This window comes from Paralichthys olivaceus, chromosome 18, assembly GCF_024713975.1.
Source record: "Paralichthys olivaceus isolate ysfri-2021 chromosome 18, ASM2471397v2, whole genome shotgun sequence".
Classification (NCBI taxonomy): domain Eukaryota; kingdom Metazoa; phylum Chordata; class Actinopteri; order Pleuronectiformes; family Paralichthyidae; genus Paralichthys; species Paralichthys olivaceus.
In genome coordinates, this window is record NC_091110.1 from 7,550,415 (window position 1) to 7,563,220 (window position 12,806).

General features: G+C 38.3%; 1 protein-coding gene across 1 annotated transcript; it reads left to right on the forward strand.

The window, feature by feature from the left end:
• Positions 1-1,500: 1,500 nt before the first annotated feature.
• Positions 1,501-7,087, forward strand: dolpp1 (dolichyldiphosphatase 1). The gene is made up of 8 exons (XM_020081498.2): positions 1,501-1,644; positions 2,322-2,422; positions 2,587-2,671; positions 3,073-3,172; positions 3,420-3,518; positions 4,386-4,514; positions 4,656-4,745; positions 5,727-7,087. The coding sequence occupies exons 1-8, from the start codon at positions 1,569-1,571 to the stop codon at positions 5,761-5,763; spliced, it is 717 nt and encodes a 238-aa protein (XP_019937057.1). The 5' UTR covers positions 1,501-1,568; the 3' UTR covers positions 5,764-7,087.
• Positions 7,088-12,806: the final 5,719 nt, after the last annotated feature.

Sequence of the window (12,806 nt, forward strand, 5' to 3'; positions counted from 1 at the left end):
AGGGTTTTAATTAGTATTATTTGTTATTATATTTGAATTAATTAATCACTTTAACCATACTTTTCATGAAAATATGCATTTGTCCAATTTCAGAGAGACTCAGTATTAAAAGGATTTGAAGCATTTGCAATGATATTAAAATAAATTTTGTCCTTGATAAACATAATCACAAAATCTTCACATACCCTGCACGACATATTTCTTAAATCCTATCGTGCTTTTCATTTTCTCCTGCACTTTGCAGACTGTTCACATCTATTTTTGCTTCAGAGTTCACAGTTACTCCAACTGGAAAACAGGTAAATTTGCACTTGTTCAAGTTTTTCCTGTTTTCTGTTCATTTGTAAGAGGCCTGTGTGTTTGTCTGCTGTGTGTATGACTGAATACATAATATCTATCTATAAATCTTCTACCTGCTCTATTTGAATTTGAATTTCCATGTTTAAGGCTATTTGTAACTCATTTGGATAGGCTGTGTTAAACATGAATTTAGTATCAGTATAGTGCTCTACTCCTCAAATTATGGGAGGCGACATCTATTGCACTTCTTCCGTCCGTCCCGGGATCCCTCACGTTAATAGTTAAATTGATAGTTTTTTACTCACTCATGTTAAGGACAGAGGATGTTGCTCCTTCTTAAGCCCGATGAGACAAATTGTGATCGGTGAATATATCCACATAAAATTTTATCGATTGATGCATAATCTAATTTCAATGGACAAAAAAAATTACCAGACGTTCACATAAAATAGAAACATGAATACTAGTAATGCTCATAAAAATATTTGAGGGACATAATGTTATCAACATCAACAGTAATCTCCACATTATATAGACTACACTATTGTTTAGTTGAGAGAGATATTCAACTGACCTATTAAACAATGGTGTTGATTTAAGTGTCAGGAAATTATATGTGTGTTGTCAATTAAATAATGTGATCTCCACAGCGGAGTTAACACGTCACTTCCTGCCTCTGTCTGCTGCACCCGGCTCCTCCACCTGACGTGAACGTTTCTGTGCAGAAAACCTCCCGCTGTGTTGTGCATGTGTGAAGGCAAACTGCAGGTAAACTCTGCAGCCACTGCTCCGGAGTTTACCCACAGGACATGTCCGAAGATTGATTTACAAGGAGGAGGAGGCGGGACTTATGACCCAAATTGCAGATAGCCACCAGATGGCGATCATGAGACTTTGGCTTCACTTTTGGAAAGCAGTGGCGTCCTCCATCTTTATATACATTCGATAATATCAAAACACAGAGGGGCACATAGCTGACAGTGAGTTGTCCCGTGTGGAAGATGATTTGTGACCTGAGTTCATTCATGAATCCCTGTGTTTCCTGAATGAGAGCATGATGGGAGCTTTAAGGTGCAGAGCTGCACTTTGTGTTTCCCGTTCATTCAATAATTCTCCTCCATGGGCTGAGGCGCGTTCCTCCGCTGGGCTGCTGTGATTGGACGGCTGCTCGGCTGCCGGCGCCCGTTTGAACACGCAGCTCGGCTCGCCATTGGTCGGACACGTGTGTGGGGCGTGTCGCTGGGACTGCCCGGCTGTGTCCGGGTAAGATGGCGGCGGAGGAGCAGTGCTCGGCACCACCTCGATGGCGGTCAATATCTCTGACACACGTCGAGTTCCCGGAGGGTACGTACACTCCACATCTGTCTCTGACCGCCGAGGCTCCTCGGTCCGTCGGCCGCTGGTTGTCTGACCGCAGCTCGTCGGGTTTTCTCGCACCATGAATGGACGCGGCCGTTGGCGACGCTGCCAAATTGTGAGACTCGGTAAAAAGCCCGAGCGCAGCAGGGGAACGCAGCCTGCACTGCCAAATTGTGAGACAGCCACGCATGCGCAGCTAGCAGCAATGTCCACAATGAAGGCTAGCTAGCCTGCTAGCTGCCTCAACATCGACTTTGGTAGAATTAACGAGGAGTTAGCGAGCGGGTCGTGTCTTGTGAGAAATATCTAACAAAAGAAAGGCGGTAAGAAAAGTTAAACATGATTTGTGACTGTGGTGGACGCACCTAGATGTTCACCTGTGTAGCATTGTAGCTAGGAGTAATGCAAACGCAGTGGCTAGCTCTTTGGTCGGACACTGTTAAGTACAGCGAGCATAACACCAAGCTGCTCTAACCGACCTAATGAGCTATTATGGTCTGTTAGATGAAGGTGCAGCTGCTCCGGCACAGCCGCTTCCTGCCTGTGGTCACTGCTGCATCACTGTTTCAGCCATCCGGGTTCACTGAGTCTCACAGTGTCACTCCCACCACCAGCTGACTGTACCGGGGTTCTAACGCCATCACTGTGTCTCTGTGTTGCAGACGATCTGACGGGACAAGTGCTGGCCTACATCAGCCTCCTGCCCATAGCAATCCTCGTGGGCTTTGTCACGCTCATAGTGTTCAAACGGGAGCTGCACACGGTGAGTCCTGCACATGCACGAGTGGAGTTGGATTTCCCGGAAAAGAGCATCATCACATTTTAAAAGACAGTCTTGAGAAGTTGTCAAGTGACTCACATGCTGTCAGACAAGCCACACGTTTCAAAGTGCTCACGTGTCGACCTGTGTTGTGTTTTTAAATGCAGATTTCCTTCTTTGGTGGGGTGGTGCTGAATGATGGGGTGAACTGGCTGCTGAAGCACATTCTCAGAGAGCCACGTCCGTGTGCAGGTGAGTGAAGGAGCTGTTGGCTGCAAAGTTTGTGGCAGGGTTGGGCAACGGTACGAAAACATCCTCTGTTGTCAGTGACCCCTTATCTCCAGTTCAGTTATGTGGTTTATCTTCATCTCGTTTGTTTTAGGTCAGATGCTGACAGTACGATATTCTACACATTCTCATGTCATGTTAATGAAAACTGTTACATGAAGCTTTAGAAGAATTTAAATATAAAAGTCTTCCTAAATAGATTTGACTTTTATCACCCAACCCTAGCCAGACATTTGTTTGTAGTTCTTATTGACTCTTAGTCATAGATGGTGGTTGAGTTGATAGTTTTGATCGAACACTAACTATTGAGATGAACTCATTGTAGTAAATAAATGTTTACATGAGATTGTGTTGTCTTTCTGCAGGGGCTCACACAAACCTGTACTCAGATTATGGGATGCCCTCCGCTCACTCCCAACTTATCTGGTTCTTTGTTGTTTACTTCTTTCTTTTCCTTTATTTGAGGTGAGTAAGAGTAAACATTTTTACTTCCTGTAATGTTGAATAGTTGTCATGAAGACCCCAGGCTCACTATTGATTTCCTTGTATTCATGTTAAATTTACATCTGTTATTTAATGGGTTTATTCCAGAGCATGTATTTCATTATTACATTAATTGCATTTAAAAAAAAAAAACTCATCAGATGTTTTCATTCCACCTTCACATGAAGTAGATGCCATGATGTGAGCTCATCCTCATCTCTTCTTTCAGAATGCATCAAACGAACAATGCTCGATGTGTGGACTTGCTGTGGAGACACATACTGTCCATCATCCTGTTGGGCATAGCCTTATCAGTCTCATACAGCAGGTAGGTGACTGACCACCAAGTCCACTTCCTTCAACTCTTCCAGATGATTTTAAGTTATTATAAAGTGCAGCATGATAAGAGAGAGATGATGAAATGTAGCAGTATAATATATTAGTTTTATGATTAGGTGCTTTATGTATGTATGGATGAGTGTAGTATAGCCTGGGTATATACAGTTACTCCTTTACCACCAAGACAGTTTCAGGGCCCGTTCGGGCCCAGTGCCTAATCTATCACCAGTTCTTAGTGTTTTGACAGCCAAACAATTGGCTCTCGGACAGAAACACTGATTCCAGGGTCGTCTCATTGTGAATAAATAGTTTTTTGTTTTGTTGTGTGTGACCATTTTTTTCCCAATGAAAGTATTCTGAGAAATTCTGAAATGATCTAACTATGGGTGTCCTAATCAAGTGTTTAATTGTCAAAATCTTTTGATCCTTTGACATTGAGTATTTTCTGAGCTGAGTCTGATCCAATACTTATATTTACCTAAATGTTGATTGAATATGTATCAGAAAGTTTTGATCCTTGGGATTGATTTAGGAAATCTATAAGTATAACATGACTAATAAGTGTTAAAACCAGAGTCTTTGGTGTTTTTTAGTATTTTGAAGTATTGTTAAAAGTAGAATTTTCACCTCAGGTCAATAAGCATGCCATTTTATACCTTTACCCCTGTTCTTGTATTGATGGGTAGATGAGAAAATGATTTAATAATGTTAGGCTGATCAGCCACTCACAGCAAACCAGTTTTGACAAAAAACACAATTTTGACTGTGTGAACACAATAGTTCTGATAATACTTAAAATACATGTTTCAGGACATTTATTAGTTTTACTTTTTAAACATTTTTCTTTCATTCTCAGAGTGTACCTGTTGTATCACAGTTGGAGCCAGGTTTTCTACGGTGGAGTGGCTGGTAGTACGATCGGAATAATCTGGTTCTTTATCACACAAGAGGTGCTGACACCAATATTCCCTAAAATAGCAGCGTGGTAAGTGGCACTCTCATTTCACTGCCTTCTTCTTGTGTCACAGGGGAAGACAATTTCATCCTCAGCCTGAATAAGTGGATCAGACTGCTCCAATTAGGGTTTCACTTGTATTCTGTTATTCTCCTTTTTTCTAACTCACAGGCCAATATCAGAGTACTTCCTGGTGCGAGACACAAGCCTGATTCCCAACATCCTATGGTTTGAGTATACAGTGACCAGATCAGAGGCAAGGTAAGGGACTATGCTAAGATCAACCATGTCTATCACCACTACTGTTAGTCCAGAAAGTGACACAGTCAAGTTTACAGACACATGCTTTACAGGTGACATAGGCTACATGATTAACGAGGACGCAATAAACGCCAGGGCTGTGAATTTTTCTAAAAATCAAATTCAAATAAAGTTATAATGACATGCTCCAGAATTTGTGAAAGCTACTGCCAAAATGTGCATTCTCAGGAGGTGGTATGCTTCACATTGCTCTTCTCGTCTGTTGAACCTCTACCGCTTCACGGTGGCAAACTAGAAAGTGAATCTGCACATTTGTTGTCGCTGTGATGCAGGACCAGAAGCTTTAAGTCTTATCTTTGTTTTTCACTTTGCCACTTACTGTGTGGAACCCAACATACCCACACACTGTTTCTCTGATGCTTTACTGTTGTGACTGTCTGCTTAGGATGGCTTTGCCCACTAGTGTCTTCCACTCCATAGCAGACATTTCTCTTCTGATATAAGTGACAGCTAATTGGAGCTGATTTGCATGCTGGGAACTTGTCTGTCATAAAAGATATGATGGTCCTAATCAGACCATTATAAATTTGCAACAGCTGTAGTCAGATGCACAAACGTTAACCTGGACTCAAGAATGAACTGGTCCATAACTGAAGAACTGATGTGCGACATGTATAAAAACTATTGGTGGAGACATACAACTCTGAGGTAGTTTTTCTAGTTGGACCTTTAAAGTTTATCCATAACTATTTTTAACAACGACTCCAATTCATGGCACAAAGATCAAACAAACAATTTAATTAAAACAGTACAACATGTGACCTCTTCTTTCTGTTTTTGAACTGTTGGGAAGTTTGAAAGCCTATTCTGATTCTGATTCTGAAAATAGACTGATAGATCAGTTTTTAAAGTTGGTGTGATAGTTGCCTTAAATGTTAGTTGCTTGTTGTGTGACTCAATTTCTTTTCTTCTCCTTTCTAGGAACAGACAACGAAAGCTTGGAACAAAACTTCAGTGATCAGCAAAGTTCTTTTGTGAGACTGAGTTTAGGACCACACACACAAACACACACAAAAACAAATGCTCACTTGACAAAAACACACTGGAGAACCATCTTTTGGACTGACATGGTTGCAAGGAGTAAAGGGCAAAAAAACGTTTACAGGTGGCAAAAGAGTGCCTGGACCTGGCCCAGAGCCTACAGCCTGACCACGTCCGTCCACACGCCTCTCCTTCTTGTACAGCTTGCTCAAAATGCATGCAGGACTGTGCAAGAGGCATAATATTTAATGATAGATTAATATATAGATTTTAACTATAAACGCACGCTGACAGTAACGGTGTACTGTAAGAGGTTCAACGGGCCAAAAAAGAAGGCTATGGTAAAATTTCAAACAAATCAGTGGGCGTCATTGCAGCATGTATCTAGTGATTCCTTTTCCTTTTTTTATATATATTCTGATGAATAGCTGGTGGGACGTGCTGGGTGGGGTGGTTATGGTTAGGTTTGAGGGGGGTATGTGGAATTACCCATTTTTCATTGTTATATAATAGAAAAGGAACAATTTCTAAAAATAAAAAAAATAAAAAAATTTGATTATGATGTAATATAAATGAAAATTTGCACTTTGTGAAATAAAAAAAAAAAAGACTAACACTAGTTAAATGTTAAGACCCTCTCCCTCTTCTCCCTCATCAGTCTTTGCTTTGTGTCTATGACTGTCGGTCGTAATATATTAGACCCCAAAGCTGATTTGTGAGATGTGTAAATTTGATGTACCTTCTGTACTATCGAGCATCCAGGTGGTTTCTTCAAATCCACAATTTCTTTAGGCATAGCGAGGCTGAATCGCAGCAGCAGGTTTCGGTTGTTTTTGTTATTGAACACACTTTGGACTGAGGTGGTGTTTTCTTAATGCCTCACACACAGTAGCAGCCTGGGAACAGACTTCTGGGAATCAGTTTTTTTTATTTTTATTATTCCGTTACTTGTTTTCTGGTGTTGCAGAGAACACCTTTCTTTTTACCTGCATTTCCAAGATAACATTCCATATCATGTAGTGAGATACACATTGACTGCTGAGGGGAGACGTTTTCTTTTTTTGTATTATTTTTAAAGAAAGGAGAAAAAAAAGGCCTAAGGTCAGTCGTAGCATGTCATTATGCTTAATTCCTCACAGCCCACGGCAGCTAATGTTGAAAGCTGCCAAGTGGGGATCTAAAGCTAATTTCAAACATGTCATATCATTAGCTTAACAAAGGGAAGTAGTTCTCTTAGAATTTGATTTTTTTCCCATGTGTAACCTATATCAGGCTGAATAAAAATGTGTTTATGTACGTTAGATGGTTCCGGTGTCATGATTGAAGTGGAATCCTTTTGTGTTTAAAATGCTGGTTTATGTGCTGGTTAAGTGGTTAACGTGCTTTTGAGGAAACAAGGCATTTGATATTCTAATGCACATTTTTTCTACTCATTGCATTTCTACTGGTGTGCATCAGTCAGGCAGTCATCTGATCGATGACCTCAGTGTGATTTGCTGTGTCACTTTTTTAAGCACTTTTTTTTAGCTAAATGCTGACCTCATCATTCTAACCACAGAATAAAGATGGAAATCCCCAAAAGTGGAGCTAAATAATCTATATTGGCTGAAGTACAAGTCAGAAATCCACCAGCTTCCATGTTAGTAGATGGGACATGGACCTAACTGAACTAGAAAAGTACACAGCAAAAAAATTTTTCTCAAAGATGTTTGTTGTAATCTTAGGGAGTTAACACAAATGTTTATTAAGTGCTATTTCCCCCCAGTTTATTAAGTTTTAATTAGTTATTTCATGCTATATTAGTTATTTGACGTCATAATTGACAGCTGAGACTCAGACATTTGGTCATTAATCAAAGAATTGGATCCTTGAGAAGTGTTGGCCACGATGGACTAAAACACTGGCATGTAGAAATCCTGCAAAGATGGCTAAAACCTAAAACAAACTGTCAGTTATACAAATACAAGAATCTATTCTATGTTCAAAAATCATTATGTACCCTGAATGCAGTTTATCATGTTATATGTGGTGTCCAGTAGTAAATTAGCCAGTAGGTTAACGCCCCATTTAAAGAAAGCAAGAACAAAGTAATGATGTATCTGTTCCAAAATATGAGTTCTTTGTCAGGCCATCCCCCACTCCTCTACAAAATACAGTGATCACATCAGTATAATTTGAGTTCTCCTGCTCATAGACAGATCGTGATGAAAACATAACGTCATTGGCAGAGGTAAAAAATGATTTCAGTATTTTCATAAGACAGAGGCATGTGAGCACCATGTGTAGACTCATCCTCCTGACTCGAGGAATGCAAAAGGAACATCTGGCCTATTTAAACAACCCATTCCATTTTTGATTCCCTTTTCAGGTCTCACCTCAGGCTATCCCCAAACACCCTCAGGGATACACAGCCTAGATACAAATGCAGAAGAGCTATTTCTATTCCTTGAAGCTGTTTTCTCTGACCTGCATTGTTTGGATGAGCAGTTCAGTAAAAGCCTTGACTTTTGAGATTCAGATGTTTATAAAAAGTCACGGCCACAGTCAACGATGGCCATACACACAGAGGTGCCATGAATTAAACAGGAGCACTGACGTCCACTAGTTAAAACCTGTTGTAACATCATCACGACACAAAGATTAGTTGAAATCAGCTGAAGCCATAGAATGACATGATGAAAACATGATTTTAAAATGTATGGACTTCCACAGCCTCACTCTGTGAATGTTATTTCTTTCAGTGGTGTGAAATATTTAACAAGTAAAAGATATAAATGTATAACTAGTGGAAATAAATATTGCAAACGTACAGTGTAGGCAATGTCTGTAGAACATGGTCGAGTACATAATGTGCTCTATGTAAAATCCTCAATAGATCCAGTTTATTCCTTATAGTCAGTGAGGAAATGAACAATTCCCAGTTTTCGTTTGCATTTTGCTAAACATAGTTTTGGTCAGACTAAACAGAAAAGATTATTATGGGGTAAATTAAATGCATATACCATGTCTGTTAAAGTGTGATGAATACTCTGCATCACAGGAAATGTCCACATCAGTTAAAGGAGAGTAAAGCTGGTCAAGTGAGTTTCACTCAAAGGAAAAACTTTAGATTTTTAGATATAAGGGTCTGATGATGATGCCGTGTTTGTAAGTAAACTTATAGAAATAAAACCTGAGAATTATAGATTGTTGCTTATTTGCTCATATAATGATGTGTGGGTCAAAGCACAACCATATTTTGGTAGACAACATTTCACAAACACAACATTTGACAAAACACAACTTTAACCAAAACATTTCACAAATCAATGAAATTACACAAAACACAAACTTCTCTTTTGTGATGGGACAGAACCCGAGTCAGTTCAGAGTTAATTCAGTGGATTTGTTTATGGTGTGTTGGGGCCAAACAGTTTTTGTTGTTGCTCCAGGTCTGTTGTGTTTTCCTAAAATGTTGTCGTCATTGTGATTTCATCCTCAGGACCACCCGACCTCTTTGAGTTTGAGGTAGTGGTAGTATGCTACAATCAGTTACCTGGATTTCACTCAGAAAACAGTCAACCAATCAGAGAGGCTCAGATACTAAGGTTAAATCCTAGTGTTCTTGGTAGAGCTTAAGAGAGAACCCTGATAGGTGAGATTGTTTTGGGGTCTTTAAACTACAAATATTGCTTTGACCTTGTGTGGTTGAAGATCCACAAACATGATGGAGAATTCAGAAAGTTCTGACCAACATGCTAGAACATTTGATTATTGCTGAGAAATAATCAAAGTATGGAATGACATCAGCCTATTGTATAGTTTTTTAACTGCATTATAATTGAGATGAGTTCTGTTCGCCTAATGATGTTCACTTTAATTTGTTCCCTGGGGACCAAATTAAATCACTCATCACACGGCGGCTCCACTTTAACAAGCTGCTGTTGAACTCCAGCCGCTTCACTGTGGACTTGTTTACGTGCAGCCTGTGTATCTACTTTTCATACATTATGTCACATGAGAATTTATCACATTTTGTGCTTTTAATTTAAGGTGTAAAACAAATTCTGTGTTCTCTTATTTTCTATTTGTTTCAGCTTAAAAAACCAAATGAAGACAACAAAGAAGCTCAGAACATTTAATGTCAAGCTGCTCATTCTTACAAGTATGAAATGCTCTTTTTATACTAACGATCCGTAAATATTGAGTTAAAGTTAAATGATGTGATATTCTGTTGCTTGAACTATCTGAACATAATTAAAATATTTGAATCACAGGGGTTTAATTGGCATTTTGGATGAAACATACACATATGGGGGAGAAGATCTGTTGGGGATTCATCTGTTGAAGCAAACAACTTGTGTTTTTTGTACTTGTTGAGTCTCCATGGTTTGATTTGGCTCTCATGTAAAGCTCGGGCTAATGTGATTTATTTATTTTTGAAGAGAGCTGTCATTTACATAAACACTTATTTCAACAAACACTGAGGGTTTCTCTTTAATTTGTTTTTTCTGTCAGATTTGAGCGTAACGTCAGCAGCAGCTTTGAGTGTGTTCAGTCTCTGTTCAATGTCCCGGCTCAAATGTAATTACAGGAAATGTAGTGAAGTGAGAGCTGGAGCCTCACTGTGTTTAACCCACAAGTGCAGAGTAATGCAACAAACATTGGCTGTGTAGAATGCAAACATCACAATGAAGTCATATATCCATATTTCTCTCTTTCCAGATGTTCACCTGTAGTTGTGCGAATATACAATAACAATATGTCCACATCCAGATCTTAGAAATGTTTAACAGACACAAAGGTTCTCTTAATCATGTCCACGTCTTATGATAATGAGAATAATATTTTATTTATACAGCGATTTTGACAATTGTCAAAGACACTTTAAGTACCTTAAAAAACTGAAACCAAAGTAAAAACAAGTAACCAAGAATATAAAATACACATTCAAATATAGAATACATATCCTAATCACATTAAAAACTGAGTGCAGGATTTGAGTATTTCTCGATTGGTCAAAGTGAGCAGCACTGTTAACCATCACCACTAGATGGCGTCCTCCTCACATCTGCAGTAAGGACAGTAATGAGATTAGCACAAATCTGTTGAGGACCCATCACATGTTAACAGAGCCCCAGGCTTACTGAAACTCACACCAGCAAACAAAACATAAACACACCATCAACATGCACATGAGTCTGTGAGCTTTAACACACTACCCATAATACACTGCAGCTCAGTGAGTCGTAAAGTATATGTGACAGATTACTGGTGGAATCATGTGTAACACTCAGATTTCAGTATTTTACATACGTCACCATCAGCTTGGGATACGATTGTGGTGAAGTTTTATAATTATGTATATATGTAGTTGTATATTTTATTGTTAGTCTATAGTGACATTATTTTTTGTTTTTATTTATATTTCACTGATATTACTGTAAATATTAGTGCACATAAATACCCCCAAGCAAGTGCAATTTAAAGAACATGCATTGATATATTTTTTTACTATTGTAAATATAAAAGAACAAATAATTTGCAGATTGTTTAATGTGCACTTTCGTTTAACTATCTCTCCCTTACTGGAAGTGATGAGAATTTCTTCAAAAGTACAATTGTGTAAATCAAAAAATATACATAGTGATTAATAGGCTTTTGTTTCTAAATAAACAAAATACTATTAAAGACCCTGTCAAACTGTATAAAGGATATAATCACACAGTTAAAATGTCATTAAAAATGTATCACTTCTGCTCCTTCTCTGTCATTGAAAAATGCAGAATCTATGTATAAATCAAATATTGATCACATTCTTTTTTCCACTTGTGTAAGTTGCATACTGGACCATGACTGACTTAAATACTAATTCGCACAAAGTCACATTCATGCTGCTCATGCATCACGTGAACAGAGAGACACGTTGCTCCTTCAGGAGACGAACCAAAAGCAGCTCCTCGTGTCAAATGTTGCATGTTGTATTCTGCACAGTGAACGTCAAACATCCTCATGAAAGATTGATAAGAAAAACACCTTTTCCACCGGAGGCGGACTTTAGAATAATCCCCTCCACTGAGACCTTGAAACAAAGTGTTTTCACAGATATCTCCATTGTTTTAACAAATGTAAGAGCAGTGGCATTAGGCCTGTTCAAGCTGCCACCCACAGGTTTCTTCTTTTTTAGCTCTTGGATGGAACACACACATACCACAAACAATCTGCCTGGTATTAAATTTAACTACAACAGCCTTTCAACAAATGCTGTCACACATTTTTAACCTCTCTGGAGTAAAAGTGGTCTGAGCCTGTTAATTCAACGACTTTGAGAAAAATCTGTTGGGTGAGTTTTGACTTGTACATTTAATATTGTGTATGAGAAGCTTAAATAAACAGAATTAGGATGTTTTATGTTTTGTGATGGGAGTCGCCATCCTGTCTCAGCATTGGGATAACATGAAGATCATATTATACTGAGATAATACTGTACTTTCATGTGCTGTGGATATTCTCTGATTACAGATCTTGGTTGCTTAAAATATAAGATGTAGATATGTTTAGATTAACATAAAAAGTCACATAAGATGATTAAATATTCTCAACATAGAATAAAATCTTTAAATCAACATAAATAAATCATTGTGGTCATTCAACAAAAAATAATCATCATTAGAAAACATAACTTCGACATGTGCAACCGATGTACACAAAATAATTATGCCGAAAACATTGACTTTATATATTTCAATTACATAAAGCCTGTGTGTTTAATGTATATATTTATGTATAACTTTATTTAATCAAATCATTTGATTTATTTATGTAAATGTGACTTAATGTAATAACAATAATAAGATTAAATAGCAATTTAAAATGTTTTTGCATCGTTATTTCTTTGCTTTATCCACTTTTCTTTATTTCACCCCTCCAATGATTTAAATGCATATCTGTAGCTAAAAAACTAAACTTACACGTGTTCTGGAGATTTATTCTCCGTTAGCTGACCCTTCAGATGTCTCTAAGCTTTACCTGTTGAAGAAA